Here is a 14375-nt window from a genome sequence, read left to right on the forward strand (position 1 = left end):
TGGGTGTGCGGTGCTTATCTGACACCTCCCAGCACCCCGCAGAGCCCTCTGCTGGGGCTGCAGGAAGCACCGCCTGCCCGGGCAGAGCAGTTTAGGGGGAGCAGCAAAGGCTGTGCGACTCACACCTGAATGGCGGGGGTCAGTTCCGCTCTGTTCTCAGGTTAAAGTAGCTCTGATTTGTTTGGAGTCATTAATTCATTATTTAGGTGTTTTCTGCTGAGTGAATCACAGCTCCCCCTTAAAAAAAGAAACAAACAAAAAAAAAAACCAAACCAAGAGATGCGTTGAGTCATTTCTGTTTGAGATACAGATTGCAGGTTGCTGCTTAAAACGTGACCTTTAGGATTTCACCTTTAGGCGGCTGGGATGGGCCGAGCCAGCACGGGGGGCCACGTCTCAGCAGAAGGAAACCAGAACCTCCTTGAACCCAGGATGTTTGGTGCGCTGGTCGTGCCTCACCCGTGTCAACAGAGGAACACTGTAGGTTCTAAAGCCTCTGTGAGCCTCACATCACTGCTGTTTTTGGCACAGCCACCACAGAGGCAGGAAAGCCAATGGTGCCGGCTCCTCCATGCTGCATTCTGCCTGCTGGGGGCTCCTGCATCCCCTCCGTCCCACTGATTGAATGGTTGGTGTCAGTAAATAGTTCTCTTTGTAAACGGTGTATTACTGCATGAGCAGCAAGGCTCCTTTTTTTTTTTTCTATTTTCTCCTTTATTTTTTCCCCCAGAGAGGTGACAACACCCTTCACACTGATTTATTTCCAGCACCTGCTGGGCTCTGCTGCTGCTCAAGCCAGGGTAACGCGCTGCAATCACGTTCGCAGCGCTTTGATTGCAGGGGCGCGCAGCTCAGATGCACGGTCCCGCCTGCTCTGCTCGCCGCCCTTCTCGCCCCGCTCTGCGCATCGCTGCGAGGCCGTTAGAGGGCATCTGGGTTTCGTTTCTGAACGGCCCCTGAACGTTCACCGCCGCTCTGCTCCCCTGCGCAGCTCTGCGCTTTGGAGCAGCTCCAGCCCGTCGGGCTCATCGCTGCTGTTTGTTTTCCCGTCTCCTGCCTTTCTGCTGGCCTTAGTTTTTGGGGTATGCGCTTGGATGCGGGGTGGTATGTCTGGTGCCTCCTCCGTCTGAGCTGCTCGCCTGCCAGAGCCCTGCCAAACCGCTGGGCTTTGGAGAGCGGGCGGCCAGGAGGAGCAGGGAGCTCTGTTTGTCCTGGAGGGATGTGGGGAAGGTGGATGGGAGCTGCCTCCAGGAAAACACCTCTGCCGTGCCCGGGTGTGGTGGGACAGTGAGCCCTCACCCCCAGGGTGGGGGACATGGGGCATCCCGCTAGCGAGCTAATTCTGCAGAGCAGAGCTGTGTGTGTGGTGCTTGGCACAGCAGCATCGCTCAGCCCTTCCCAAAAGCCTCTCCGATCCAGGAAAGGACCACGTCCCCTTTTCTCAGGTGGGTTTGTGCTTGGGGCAAGGTTTCCCCATCTCTTACAACTGGGCGCTGCTGCCCAGCAACCCTGCCCGGGGCAGCAGAGTACACAGGCATGTTGTAGGGATCTTGTTCTCTATTTCCACCCTCCTCTGCAGCTGAAGTCCATCGGTTCTTCCCCAGATTCCCAAGGGACATGTCTTCCATCTCCTCCAAAACCACGGTGTCACAGACGTGTGCCAGCCTCTGTGCCGGGACATTGGCTCCGGGACACAACCAGGGTGGGCACGGCTGCAAACACCCTCCTCATCCCCTCTGGAAAGGCAAAGCGGAGCGATGTGGGGACAGCGGATGCTCATGGCTGGGGGGCTGATGGGGAGTGCACGGGCTGTTGGCTGGGATGTCCCATTTCCACTCCAAGCTGCTGCCTGGAGGTGTCGGCATCACCATCGCTTACCGCAGGGGATGCCACTGGCAGAGCCAGGCAGGGCCTGAGCACGCAGAGCCGCCGCTGTGTCTCCAGCTGGCAGTAGGGGTTCTGGTTGGAGACGCGGGTGGAGAAGCCCACGCCGCAGGTGGCCGAGCAGGCGCTCCACTCTGTGCCCCACGGCTGGCAGGGGTACGGCACTGCACGGGCTGGATGGAAACAGAGGAGGGGGGAAAGGGATTGGAGCCCAGTGTTGCCTTACGTGCCCCATGCCACGGAGAGAGGGGCAGTGAGGGGTCTCCCGTTGGAGCTCACCACCTCATCCCACCTCCTACCTGCCCCAGTGCTCTGCAGGAGGTGCTGCTCTCCGGCCTCGCAGACCCACTCAGGGCAGCACTTCCCTGGGATGTCCACACGCCGTGGGTGGGGGCAGTCTGGAGTGGGCAGGCGGACGTCCTCCTGGCAGAGTGGAACGCAGGTGAAGCCCCCATCCAGGCAGCGGCACTGCAGCTTGCAGCTGGGCTGGAACACCTCCCCATCACGGTACAGCCGCCCATTCACCTCACAGCCCTCCTCATTGTCTTCAACTGCAACGACAGCGGGGAGCCATTGGGGCAAGGGGGATGGAGAGTGGGGGTGGCAGAGGGGATACCTGGTGGTGACTGGGGGCTGCCACGAAGAGAGGGAACTGGATTGTCATAAGGGCATGGAGAGGCATGAGGTGGTGCATCACCCAACCTCCCCTTCCCCCCCTTTCTACATCACTAGGTGGTGAGAAACCCACTGCCTTCCAACCCTGTCCATGCCTCTCAGGGCTTTCAGACTCGAAAATATCTCTCTGTGATTTCTCTGCAGCTCTCCATCCCCAGCAGCATCTCTGGAACCCCTGTGCCCAACCCACTCAAACCACCCCAAAAACCCGGCCAGTCACTGGCGTTAGAGCTGGCAGGAGCAGCAACACAGCCCTGCAGCCAGCCGTGTGCATCATCCTCGGCAGAGCAGCTCTCAGAGCCACGTCCAGGTCCCCAGCCGTGCTGCTCACAGTTGCAGGTGCCTCCTGTCCCCGAGCTGTAGTCACAGATGAGCCCCTGGCTGCGGTCGCAGACATGCAAAAAGTCGCAGGGCTCTCCCAGGCGCCGGGCGCAGATCCTGCAGCAGCCACAGCCATCCAGGACCAGGGGGGACCCGCGTGGGCAGCGGGGCAGCATCTGGGAGCAGTAGCACGGCCGTCGGCACAGCTGGGAGCACACCTGGGGGTACAAAGCATCGCGGCTTTGACATAGCTGACGGCTGCAGTTGCACTGGGATGGCCTCTGAAAGCCAACCTCGGTTGGGTGGAGACAGATTGTTGGCTCTGCCCATCCATGGGAACATGGCAGTGCTGGCTGGGAAAGCTGCCGTCTTCTTAGGGAGCGACTGCACAGCATGATGGGCTCCCATGGAAAACAGGAGAATCAGGAATACCCTGCAGGATGGGGGCTGACGCACCACTGCCGTGAGTGCAGGGGGAGGTGGGGCTGGGAAGTGAGCATCCCCTCACACAGTGGGGTTCATCAGGTGGTGCTGGCAGCCCCACGTGGCAGCTGGTACACAGATGGGGATGCAGCTTCCCAGGAGCTGCGTGCACATGGCAATGTCATGGCTCCTGCCCAGCACCTCGCTGTGAGCACATCTCTCCTCTGTGCCAAGAAATGGGACAACACATTTGCAGGGGAGAACTCAAGCCTGATGAAGCTCACTGCTGTTCTCTGTGCCACGGCTGCCTCCTCCCCCACCCTGCCTGCAGCAGCCCCTGCCAACTTGTGCCCCATGGCAGTGTGCCTGCTCCGTGCCTGCAGGAGCTCCCCCAGGTGGGCAGCACTGGTTCTGTGGCTGTTCTGCACACGCCATTACCCTGGTACATCTGACAAGGGCGGCTGCTGGGTCTGCTGCACGTTGGGTCTGAAGCCAAACGTTTTGGATCTGCAGTTTGCCTGTGCTGCCCTGCACAATGCAGGTACGTGTGCAGCCCTGCCAGCACGTGAGAGAGAAAATCTATCCAAAATGGGCTGGGCAGTCCCTGCCTTGTTCTGATCCTCTCAATGAGCAGCACTGCTGCTGTAACAGAAGGCAGGGGGACCATGAGGGAGCAGAGCAGTGGTGGTGTAGGCCAGGTTCGGGCTGGGGGCAGAGGACAGCTTGCGGCTCTCCAGAGCTCACTGAGGTCTCCTGGCTGGCAGCTGCTCATCAGCCAGCTCACCCAGCAGCCAAGGGCATTTTTCATCTTTCAGCTTTCTATTACGGATTGATGTTTCAGAAGGATTTGCCCATCCAGCTCTATTAATCCATTTCCCCCTGCTCCCTGCAATTAACTTGTCATTAGATAACAATGTGGCTCCTGTTGGAGATCTTAAGTGCCCGGGAAAGCAGTCAAACGGGCACGAGGCTGTTCTGATGTCCCTGCTTGCAGTCTGGCTTGGGATTCAAGCAGCAATTACAAGAATTTGGAGCTGACATACCCCAACATTTTTCAAAACCCTGCACAGCGAGCTGTGTCATGCAGAATCCAAGAGAAAAAAAAATCAAGCCTCTGGAACAGCCCCAATCTACTGGACGGTTTGCATGAGCGTCCTGGAATGGGGGAGAGCTGAGTAGCCCTGGGGCCGGTGCTCACTGCGCAGAGCCTGCAGGAGCTGCGGGATGGCTGCAGGAGCAGGTGAGCAAACAGCACATTGCTGCAGCACAGAGGCATTTGGTCCACGAGAGTTAAGACCGTGCTGCTTCATTGGAGCTCTCTCCCAGGCAGAGCTCTGCAGACGTACAGCTGCCTGCCAGCTGTCAGGGCTACAGCAGCACTGCAGCCTCCCCATGGTCCCATAGTGGGAATCCTGATGCTGCTCCGCGTGAGCCTGAAGAGATCCCGCACCCCGACTCCTTACCTTGGAGAGGATGCAGAGCAGGGAGAGGATGAGGAGCTGCTTCTCCAGCCGGAGCCTCATGTTTGCAGGCTTTAAAGCCCCGAGTGGGTCCTGCTGGTGTTTATACTCTCCCCGCTCTGATGTCACTCCCAGGCTCCAATATAAACAGGAGTAGGTTTGGACGAGCCTCAAGATTTGCTTTCTTTTTTTTCCAGCCCACATTCCAGCTGACATTTCCACTCCCCTCAAGGTGAGAGCGTGCTGTCTGCTGGGAGAGCAAGAGAAGGGAAGGGACAAGGGACACATCCCCAATGGCACGGGCATGGCAGAGGGGGGCTGCCGAGCATGGGCTGCCAGACAGAGCCAGCACCTCTCTGCTGGGCTGCGAATGGGCAGGGGGGGCTGTTCCCCTGACATCCAGCCTGGGACACTGCCAAGACTGAGCAGGGCTGGGAACCCAGCTCCGTATTTAACACTGCCCCAGGGCACGGCTATGGGAGAGGGATATGTCACCCACAGTGCACGGAATCCCAAAGCTGAGGGCAGGATGCTGCCCCTCTGCTCTGTGGGATTCACTTTTGCTTGCCAGTGTGCAGGACTGGCCAGGCAAGCTCTGCGGGTGCCAAATGTGCTCTTCTTTCCTTGGCTCCTATGGCACAGCAAGAGCAGGAGAGCAATGTGCAGCCCCCAGCAGGACAGCACGCAGGCGGGTGCAGGGTTGGATGCACACAGTGTGGATTTGGACTCACCACGTACCCCATATGTGTTCTGTACCACACGTGTCATTTCATGGCTGGGATTCATCCCACAGTTTGTGCCCTGTGGTTCCCGTGGTATCACTGTCAGGTTTGTTGTTTCTTTTTTTGTGGTCAGTTGTGCAAGAAAACAGTTGGTGCAAGGATCTAAATACATCTCCTGGGAAGCTCTGCTGTTTCTATAGAAATAAAGGAACCCAATCAGCAAACTGACTTTTTTAGGCAGCCGTGTATCTTCGCAGCTGAGCCATTTAACACGCCATGGTGAGCAGCACTGCCAGTCTCTCATTTGTTCTCCCTGTTCATCTGAACTCGCATCCCTCTGCAATGGCCGTACACCTTGCCCTCCCTCCATCGCTCCCCTTCGCTTGAGCCTCTTCCTTTCCTTACTGACGGCTCAGGACAGCCAGGAGCCCTGAGGTTAAAAGGGCTGCTTATGGCTGCCACTTCCATCCCCTGGGGGACCACCAGCCGCGGTGAGGGGCAGCCATGCAGTCCTCTACCTCGAGGTCACCGCATCCACCCCAAGCCCAGGCGAGGATAGACTAAAAGTATTTACCATCTGGTGGCCATCCAAGTGACTTGTGAGAAAAGAATTCCGGGCTGCCGTCCAGCTCCTGACGGTCAGGCAGCGGCACCAGAAAGCCTCGGTTCCAGCTGGGACCGCTGACCTCTGTGGGCTGCCATGGGGGGGCTGGGGATGGGCACAGAGGACCCCCACAAGTGGGGCTGTGTGGCGGTGGCCGTCCCACTCACAGCCTGCAGAGAGGAGGGAGCTGAGGTTGCACTGGGGAGTCGATGGGCTGTGGCGACTGAGAATGGGCTCTGTTAGCCAAAATCATGGAGAAGGTCATAATTCAGACTTGAGGGGTTTATCACTACAACATCCAGCTGTGTTGTGAAGGGCCAACGCTGCTTCTTAATAGGTATCGCAAAACATGGGCAGCAATTCAGAGTGACTCTGCTGAAGCCCAGACGAGAGCCATCCGTAACTGTCCCCATAAGTTAAACATTCAGATAACCCGAAGAGTAAGAATTTTGTAAGATGGAGCCTGGAAGCCTCAGGCAGATGAATCTTCCCATTATTATTTGGAAAACAGTGTCAGGAATCATCACGTATCGAGTGTTGTGAGCCTCGGAGAGGTTATTTTTGGTACAAAGCATCTCCAAACATAGGCTTCTTTTGCAGTCTCACTGGAAGTTCTGTCTCCCAGACAAGATATAAACCCAGACCCTGACCTCATGGTTCCAGACCCTCAGTATTTTCCACGGGGCTAACTCGTGTTTCCTGATCGCATTGCTCATTCTTTTTGTCTACCCCTGTTTTTCACGTGGTTTAAGGCTGAAATAAGCTCTGTTCTCCAGCCCTTGTCTAGGTGGGGTGTGCTGCAGAGGGTCCCCGCTCCCAGCTTCCCCTTCCCAGTGCCAGAGCCATCTCCCAGACGTGTGCTTCCCATCAACCAGCTCCTCCTGTCCGTGTCCCCAGCCAAGTCCATAACAGCACAGCTGAAACCTTCAGTGTGTGTGTGGGATCCAGCTGAGAAAAACAAGCCTCCAGGTCTCACCATGGTTATGAAAGCAGCGATGTCGCCCGGAAAGTATGTACCAGGGAGTAGAGAGCTGCTGTGCCGACAGGGGTGAGCGGGGGAGGTGGGCACCCACTCAAATATGACTCAAAATCAGGGGAAATTATTTCTGATGAACGTAATTACTTCGGCTCCAGCCCTGATCAATACGAGGAGATGAAACGCTCATAAACCAGCCGAGAATGCGAGCTATGCGCCGTGATTGGTAAAAGATGTTTGGCTCCGGGCTGCTGCTGTCAGGCTGCCTGTGGGGCAGGGACCTTCTTGGGGGGGCTGCAAACCTGCGGCCCCCAGCGAGCATCCTCTGTGAGGCATGAGAGGTGGTCACCCCACATGGGTCTCAGTGTTCGTTAAGAGCACGCAGCAGCTGGGCTGGGTGGAATGCGTGCTCTGATCACAGCATGAGAGCCGCGGCAGCCCCTTTAGGATGGGGGTTTGGGTGGGCACCCAGCACGGCTGGGCAAGGTGTTCTGGGTGAGAGGGTCTTTGGGGAGGGGCGTGCAGAAAGGGTGCGTTTGGCCACTGGGTCTGCGTGCGTCATGCAGGGTTGGTGACAGCAGGCAGACCCACAGCTCTGCACGCCCTGCTCCTGGCCAGGGCTTCTGCTTCTGTTTCAAGCAACCAGAGCCCCAGAGAAGCATCTCAGGAGGCAGTTCTTGGGAAGCAGACTCCAGGAACAGAAGCACAGCCCAACACAGCAGGGGCATTGAGCCCAGAGAGGGGCATCTCCCATGGATACCACCGAACGTGGTGTTGTGTACTCTGCCATCACCCACCACCCGGCTGCAGGCTGTGTTTAAGCTGAGTTTGGCTGCAGCTCGTGCCATCCGTACCACATTTCCAACAGTTTCTCTGTCTCCTCCCTTGGGCACAGAGCTTCCCTGTCCACATGGAGAGATCCCGTTCTCCCCGTGCTGGGATTTTGCTGGAAAGCACAACCAGCACAGTGTGGTTGGGGTTAGGAGAGCCTCTTCCCCGGCGATGCTGCACGCGGTCCCGCTGAGCTGCGGTCTGCCACACTGCTGCCACCCAGAGCGAAACACAAACGCTGGGAATGAAACACAAACGCTTCGCTGACCGCAGTCCTCGAGCTCAGGGCGAGGAGCCCAGCACGGCCAAAGCCAAGGGGAAGCTCCTCCGAGCGGCAAGTGCAGGTCCTGAGCCACCTGCCCGTGCCCACCCAGAGCTGACACCTCCTGGTGCCATCTGCGGTCCCCGGCACGTGGCAGGAGGAGGCGGCAGTGATGCTGAGTCTTCATCGAGCTCACCCCTTAGGGCAACCTGGAGGTGCTGCGGCTCACGTGGTGGCACTTGGACCTGGCCAAGCCTCACCGCCCGCTCGTCCTCAAGAGCCAGGAGCACCTGCTCTGAGCTGCGTTCCCCAGCGACAGCCCTCCCCTCCCAGAGCACAGCCCGTCTGCGTGCCGCTCCTGGCAACATCTGCAAGGAAATAGCTGAAGGTATTGAGAGGGGAGGCAGGAAACGCTCTGCATTTTTTTTTCTAAATATAATGACACTGATGCTGTTTGCAGCGGTTAAAAATAGCCGCCCCGAGAACCTGCCTTTTTCCTGTTTGCTTTGAGCTCTCACTTTCTGCGTTCTGAGGATCTGTGTGAAAGTAAACCCAGAGCAGACAATCTCGGCGGCGTGCAAAGCCAAAGCGGGCGGCCACGTTCAGCACCACCGAATGAATGCACGGAGCCCGATGGATCCGAGCTCACTTGGGCTGCGCTGGGGCACCTTGAGCTCGAGGAGCAGCCATGGGAGCCGGCTGCTGCTGCTGCAGGTGCTGAGATGAAAAGCTGCGTGCTCATTTTTCAGCACGGCAGAAGGAGGTGTGCGTGTCCTGGCGGGAGCTCTGCCTGATTTATGGCAGGCGCTGCTCCAGGTGCCCCGGGAGAGGCCGTCCTGGCAGAGGATGAGAAGAGAGCATGTGCAGGGATGGACTGTGGTGAAGAAAATGTGGCGCTGTAGTAAGGCTGCCTGGAATGCACCGCAGCCGGGAGCAGGGGATGAATGAGTGCGTCGGCCCTGTGTGCATTCCTCTGCCTTCCTCACTCCTTTCCCACATGGTACTGGGGCAGGGGGAGGCAGACGGGCAGTGGGTGGGAGCATTGCTGGCACTGTACTGGCAGAGGTTGGCATTGCCATACAGCAGAGGTCAACACTGCCGTACAGTAGAGGCTGACATTGCCATAGAGCAGAGGTCAACATTGCCATATAGCAGAAGCTGACATCACTATATGGCAGACCCAGAAATTGCCATACTGCGAAGGCTAGCATTGCCATACGGTGACAGCCTACTGGTTTGACTTCATGTTGTTCTTCCCTGAGCCCTGAGTCAGCTGGAAATACGGTGTTTAAAATACCACTGGGCTATTATGAGTCACAGTCTGGGCCACTTTTGTGTCACAGAGCCAGTTCTCCTGCAGGCCCACACTTTAACCTGACACAATATGGTTTTGCCAGCCGTCCCCCACCAAGCAGCTTCCCCAGGCATCCTTCTCCCAGCAGATGCTGGGGTCTCACGGAGGGCTCTGGCTGTACTTCTGGGGTTTGCTTAAGCCGCGAGCCCGCGGAGGAACAGGATCGTGTCCCGCCTGGTGCCGACCCGCACCCTCCCACGGAGATAACTCCTGGAGGAGCCCTCAGCCCCAACCTCTGCACGGCCGCAGCCCGACCCGGGACCCCGCAGCGCGCAGCGCTGACCCCGCACCGCGCGGCCTCTGCCTCCCCCTGGCGGCAGCGCCGGGCCGGGGGACAGCGCGGTGACGCGGGGGGTCGGAGCCGGAACGCGGGGACACAGCGCGGTGCCCCGAGCAGCAGCCGCAGCCACAGCGCCTTCTCCGCTTGCCCCGCTCGCCCAGCACGCTGCCGGGCGTTCATCTTTTCTCCTAAGCAAAGCCTTTCTGCTGCCACTGGGGAGAAACTTCTAGCCAGGCTTGCATCACGCCTGGGGAATGGCTGGAATCGAAGCCAGCTCTGCTAAAGACAGCTGTCTACAAATTGAAGCTGTTTTCTTCCCAATAATCTGTTTTCAATTTCTTGGGCAGCCCTTCAAGCCAAGAACAGAACAAAACAAGAGCTCCAGGAGATCCTATAGAATATTAATTGGGCCGGAGCCCTGGATTAGGCGGATTAAAGCGTCTCCAGCAGTTTCCAGCTCCACACAGCAAGGATTGGTTCCTCTCAGACATTCCTTGCTGCGGCAGGAGGCCGTGCCTGGTCTGTGTGGGGCAGCAGCCAGGCAGCCCCCGGTGCCCCCAAGCACCGTTCCCATCTTGAGCTGGCATGGGGGGATGGGAGCACCTGGCTGCTTCACTCCTGCTTCTCCCCTTCACCCTTCTGCCTCTCTCTCCATTCCTGCTATTTCTCCTTCCCTATGCAATTGCCCCTGGGGTAGAAGAGATGTTCTCCACATCTCCAATGTCCTCTGGGGATGCTGCTGGCACAGCAGAGCACATTGGCTGGGAACCCCCAGCCCCATGGACGCCCAACCCAGCTGGCTGCCGGGGCTGACAGCACCGGGGCGCTGCATCAGGGTGGTGGAGGAGTCAATGCAACCCCAGTTTCACTCAGAAGGATGCAATGCTGCAAGTGTCAGAGCTCAGAGGACGCTAATTAGCAGCCCCACCTGTGTGCCCACACACCTGGCCCAGGAGCTCTATTTAAGCACAGCCCAGAGGCTCAGGTACCTTTTGGGCTACACTGAGGAGTTCAGGACTCCAGTTAGGCCATACCTGGCCAGGGGGACCTGGAGCCTGACTCTGGCCAGCCTGCTGCCTTCCAGGTATGGTGTCACCGTGCCCCTCACTATGTACCTGCAGGCTGAGCTCCTGGAGCAAAGAGGGACCTGTCACATCACAGCAGTGCAGCCTTATGCTCTTGCAGCTGCCATCTCTGGATCAGGGCATGGAACCTGCCGTGTGAACTGAGACAGAGGTATAGGGCAGTGCCGGTCCACAGGTGTGCCGGGAGGAACTGGGAGCCCCTTCAGCTCTGGCACTGCTGTGCCCAAGGCAGAGAGCTGGGTCGGAGCCTGTGCTAATGGGATAACGCAGCACTGCCCCCGATGTGGTGATGTTCAGCCCTTCTGGTGCTGCAGGACCCCCAAGGCAGCGCCTGGCAGGGCAGGAGGCATCAGCCCTGTCCCACATAACGCTGCAATGTAGGACTGAGAGCTCAGTTACAGTCCGTGCAAAAGCTCAAAGCGGACCCAAGTGTGTGTGTGGGGCGGGGGGTCAGCCCCCAGCAGGCTCTCCCTGGGCACCTGACGGGGAGGGCTGGAAGGGCGGCGGCAGAGCCTGCGGGTCAGGGCTCCGTACCGGGGCTGCGTTCTGTTGAGCTGCGGTACTGAGGAGCGTCGGAGGGGGGCAATGTTCGGCCGCTGTGCTCCGCTCAGTCCCGGGCACAGCGGCTCCGGGTAGGTTGCATTCGGCAAAAGCGGGGTTCCCCCCGCTTCGTTTTTGTTTATTTATTTATTTGGTTTTTTGTCTGTTGCAGCGAGGACGGAGGTGCGCGGCGCTCACCTTGCAGCCTTCCCGAGACGAGCTGTGCTCGGGTTAACTCTGCCTTCCGGCGGCCCAGGGCAACGTCTGGCCGAGCACCGCAATCCAATTACCGGGGCCAGGAGGGCAGCTCGGAACGACACGTGCGGGTCCCCTCCGGCCCGGGGAGGGCTGTGCTGCGAGCGGTGCCGGCTGTGTGTGCGCTTCTGGCCGCGTCCTGCGCCCCTTGTGACAGTCGGGGCAGGGAGGGAGCGGTGTGTGCCCGCGTCAGGCTCCTCCTGGTTGCGGGCACTACTGGGGGTTCTGCTCCACGTGGTGGAGGCAGCCCAGCACCCACACGAGATCTCTGGCTCTGATGCACGGTGACCTCTTGTCATCCCACAGTTGCGGGTGGGAACGGGCTCCGCTCCGCCTGGGGCTCAGTGCCAACGGGGTGGGCCCTGAAGGCGTTTCCAGGGTTGAAGCGCTGCCAGACCCGAACTGCTGCTCTTCTCCCCTCTGTTTCTCTGCCTTTTCTTTGCATTACTGCCATTCTGGGGTGGTCTTTCTGCTCCAGATGCCCAGAGCAGGTCGCAGTACCTCGGGGTGGCCTGATGCTCAGGGCAAGCTGGCTTGGTTTTACCGTCCCTAATCCCCTTAGGGGATGAGCTTGCAGCAGCCCACGCGGCTCTGCAGGAGGCTGCAGGACATGACTGTGTGCCCTGTGTTGAGCTGGCCTTGCTGTCACTCAGCTGGGCATGCATCGGGTGTCCCCTGTGTTGCTCAGAGGGGCTTTGCTACAGGAAGCTGCAACCTGCCTCCAGGACAGCATCATCTGCACCCCAGAGCTGCTACTGGGAAACAAAGAAGGGATTCCAGCACAGGGTGGGCTCACCTTGGGGCAGAGGTTTCCTTGAATCAGCATTGATGGTCCTTTACAGATAGAATTTAAACACTTTTCCTCCCTTGGCTGCTTGCAATGGGCTGCAGTGTGATGCTTGTTATTCACACAGGTGTGAAAATGTGTGTGTGGGGGGGGGGGGTATTGTTTTGTTTTTGGAAAATCTAAGCCCAGCACAACTGTATGTTTCAGTATTTTTTGGAAAGCTGTTTGAGGGGAAGCAGGTGGCAGCAGCCCCTCTCCCAGCTGGTCCCCACCTGTGGGGGCAGAGGAAGGAGCAGGTTTAAATATAGACCCTATGGGAAATGGGCGCTGGAATATCCACTGAGATCACATTTCCCCCTAGTTTCCCTCTTGGGTTTTTCCTCCAGTGGTTGCCTCAGTGGCTCCTGTGTATGCTCGGACTGCCTCAAGCAGGTGGGCCCCATCCTTCTTTCTTTCCTGCTTTGGAAGCACCCAAGGGGTGCTTTCCTTTGCAGTGATTCAAAGGTGTGACAAATGGGAGAGTCAGTGAGGCCTGAGGCCCTGAGCATTCCTGGGTGGGGATCTAACAGGTCCCTGTCTGTGCCCTTCCTGTTTCCCAGGTGGGAAACTGCTATGAGGACATCAACGGGGAAACATTTATTTCATAGCAACTGTGCAGATTTGCCTGGCTGAGCAGCAGTGAGGATGGATAAAGTGGGTCAGGGTGAGGTCAATCACTCAGCCCACGCTTCATTTGGAGGGCTCTAACACAGCTGGGTGCTGCTGACAGCCGCGCTGCTGGTGGCTCTCCTGGAAAGAGCTGAGTCAGCAGAGGCAGGCATTCGTCAGCAGGATGAAACCCACACCTCCCGCAGCACTCCCTGCTTCAGCTCTGTTTGCCTCCCTGACCTTGGCTAACAGCTTTTCTCCTGGCCTCTTCTGCCCTGTAATTTCCTTTAAGCTCAGTGGAGGCTGTGAGCTGACTTCCCACCTCCTGCTGTGGTGACAGTGAGTGAGGTGGTGCCTTCAGGAGCCCATGAGAGAACACCGTGCTCCGCCTGGGGACGGTCTGTGCCGCAGATGTTTTGGAACAGAAGTCAGACCTCTGAGTGTGCAGTGCTCCAAGCAGACTTTCCAGATGTTTCCAGATATTTAAAAGCACAAAACAAAAAAACCCCACAGTAGTACAGAGGTGAAGCCCGTGGGAGCTCAGCAGGGCAGCGCCACCTCACCCCCAGCTGCCAGCTTGCACGTCCCTCAGCTGTGTTTGCAGGCTGCCAGATCAGGCTGTTGCAAGCAGTCAGAGCAGCGCTGAGCTCTGCGCTGTCCCCCAAACACTGTCCCTGGTGCAAACACAGCTGGGCAACCAGAAGAGAGAACTGTTTTCCATCCACTTGTGGTAGCGCTTACATCTGCAGCCCCAGGTGCTCTCTCTCTGCTCACACACCAGTGCAGGCAATGGGGGTGTTTTACACTGACAGTGACTTTGTCTGCAGCCCGGCCTTGGGGGCCTGGGGGCACCTGAGGAGGGGGACCTCAGCTGTGCGGTGTGGATCCATAGCACTTGATTTGAGACGCCCCATCTGCCTGCATCGCCATGGCTGCACTGGGACCGGGGGACAGCACAGCAGGGAGCGGTGCCGCCTCGGAGATTTGCTGTTGGCTCGGTGGGTGCAGCCAAGGGGTGCTGCTGTGGCTGCCAGCCCGGCCTCCCAACCGTTCTACCATACGTCCCTGCGGTGCGCGGGAGCGGGGATTTCTCCTCTGTGTCCCTCGAGTGCCACGTGCATCACCTCGGGGAGGGGAAGGCAGGAGGCAAAGCACGGAGCGTGGAGCAAAGTAACGAACGAAGCGCCGCTCCTGGAGCCCCGCTGCACCTCCCTGCCGGCGGGGCGGGACTGCCGGGAGGGGCGGAGCGGAGCGGCGTGGAGCGGAGC

General features: G+C 58.5%; 1 protein-coding gene across 2 annotated transcripts; it reads right to left on the reverse strand.

The window, feature by feature from the left end:
* Positions 1–280: 280 nt before the first annotated feature.
* On the reverse strand, positions 281–8331 carry WISP2 (WNT1 inducible signaling pathway protein 2). 2 transcript variants are annotated; one of them, XM_417370.8, is made up of 5 exons: positions 4767–8331; positions 2891–3098; positions 2184–2435; positions 1879–2057; positions 281–1736 (listed from the first exon to the last, which is right to left on the reverse strand). In XM_417370.8, the coding sequence occupies exons 1-5, from the start codon at positions 5853–5855 to the stop codon at positions 1728–1730; spliced, it is 1737 nt and encodes a 578-aa protein (XP_417370.8). In that variant the 5' UTR covers positions 5856–8331; the 3' UTR covers positions 281–1727. The 2 variants fall into 2 exon arrangements, with proteins under 2 accessions (XP_417370.8, XP_004947088.5); XM_004947031.5 differs by having other exon boundaries at positions 281–2057.
* Positions 8332–14375: the final 6044 nt, after the last annotated feature.

Source organism: Gallus gallus, chromosome 20, assembly GCF_016699485.2.
Source record: "Gallus gallus isolate bGalGal1 chromosome 20, bGalGal1.mat.broiler.GRCg7b, whole genome shotgun sequence".
In the NCBI taxonomy this organism is placed as follows: domain Eukaryota; kingdom Metazoa; phylum Chordata; class Aves; order Galliformes; family Phasianidae; genus Gallus; species Gallus gallus.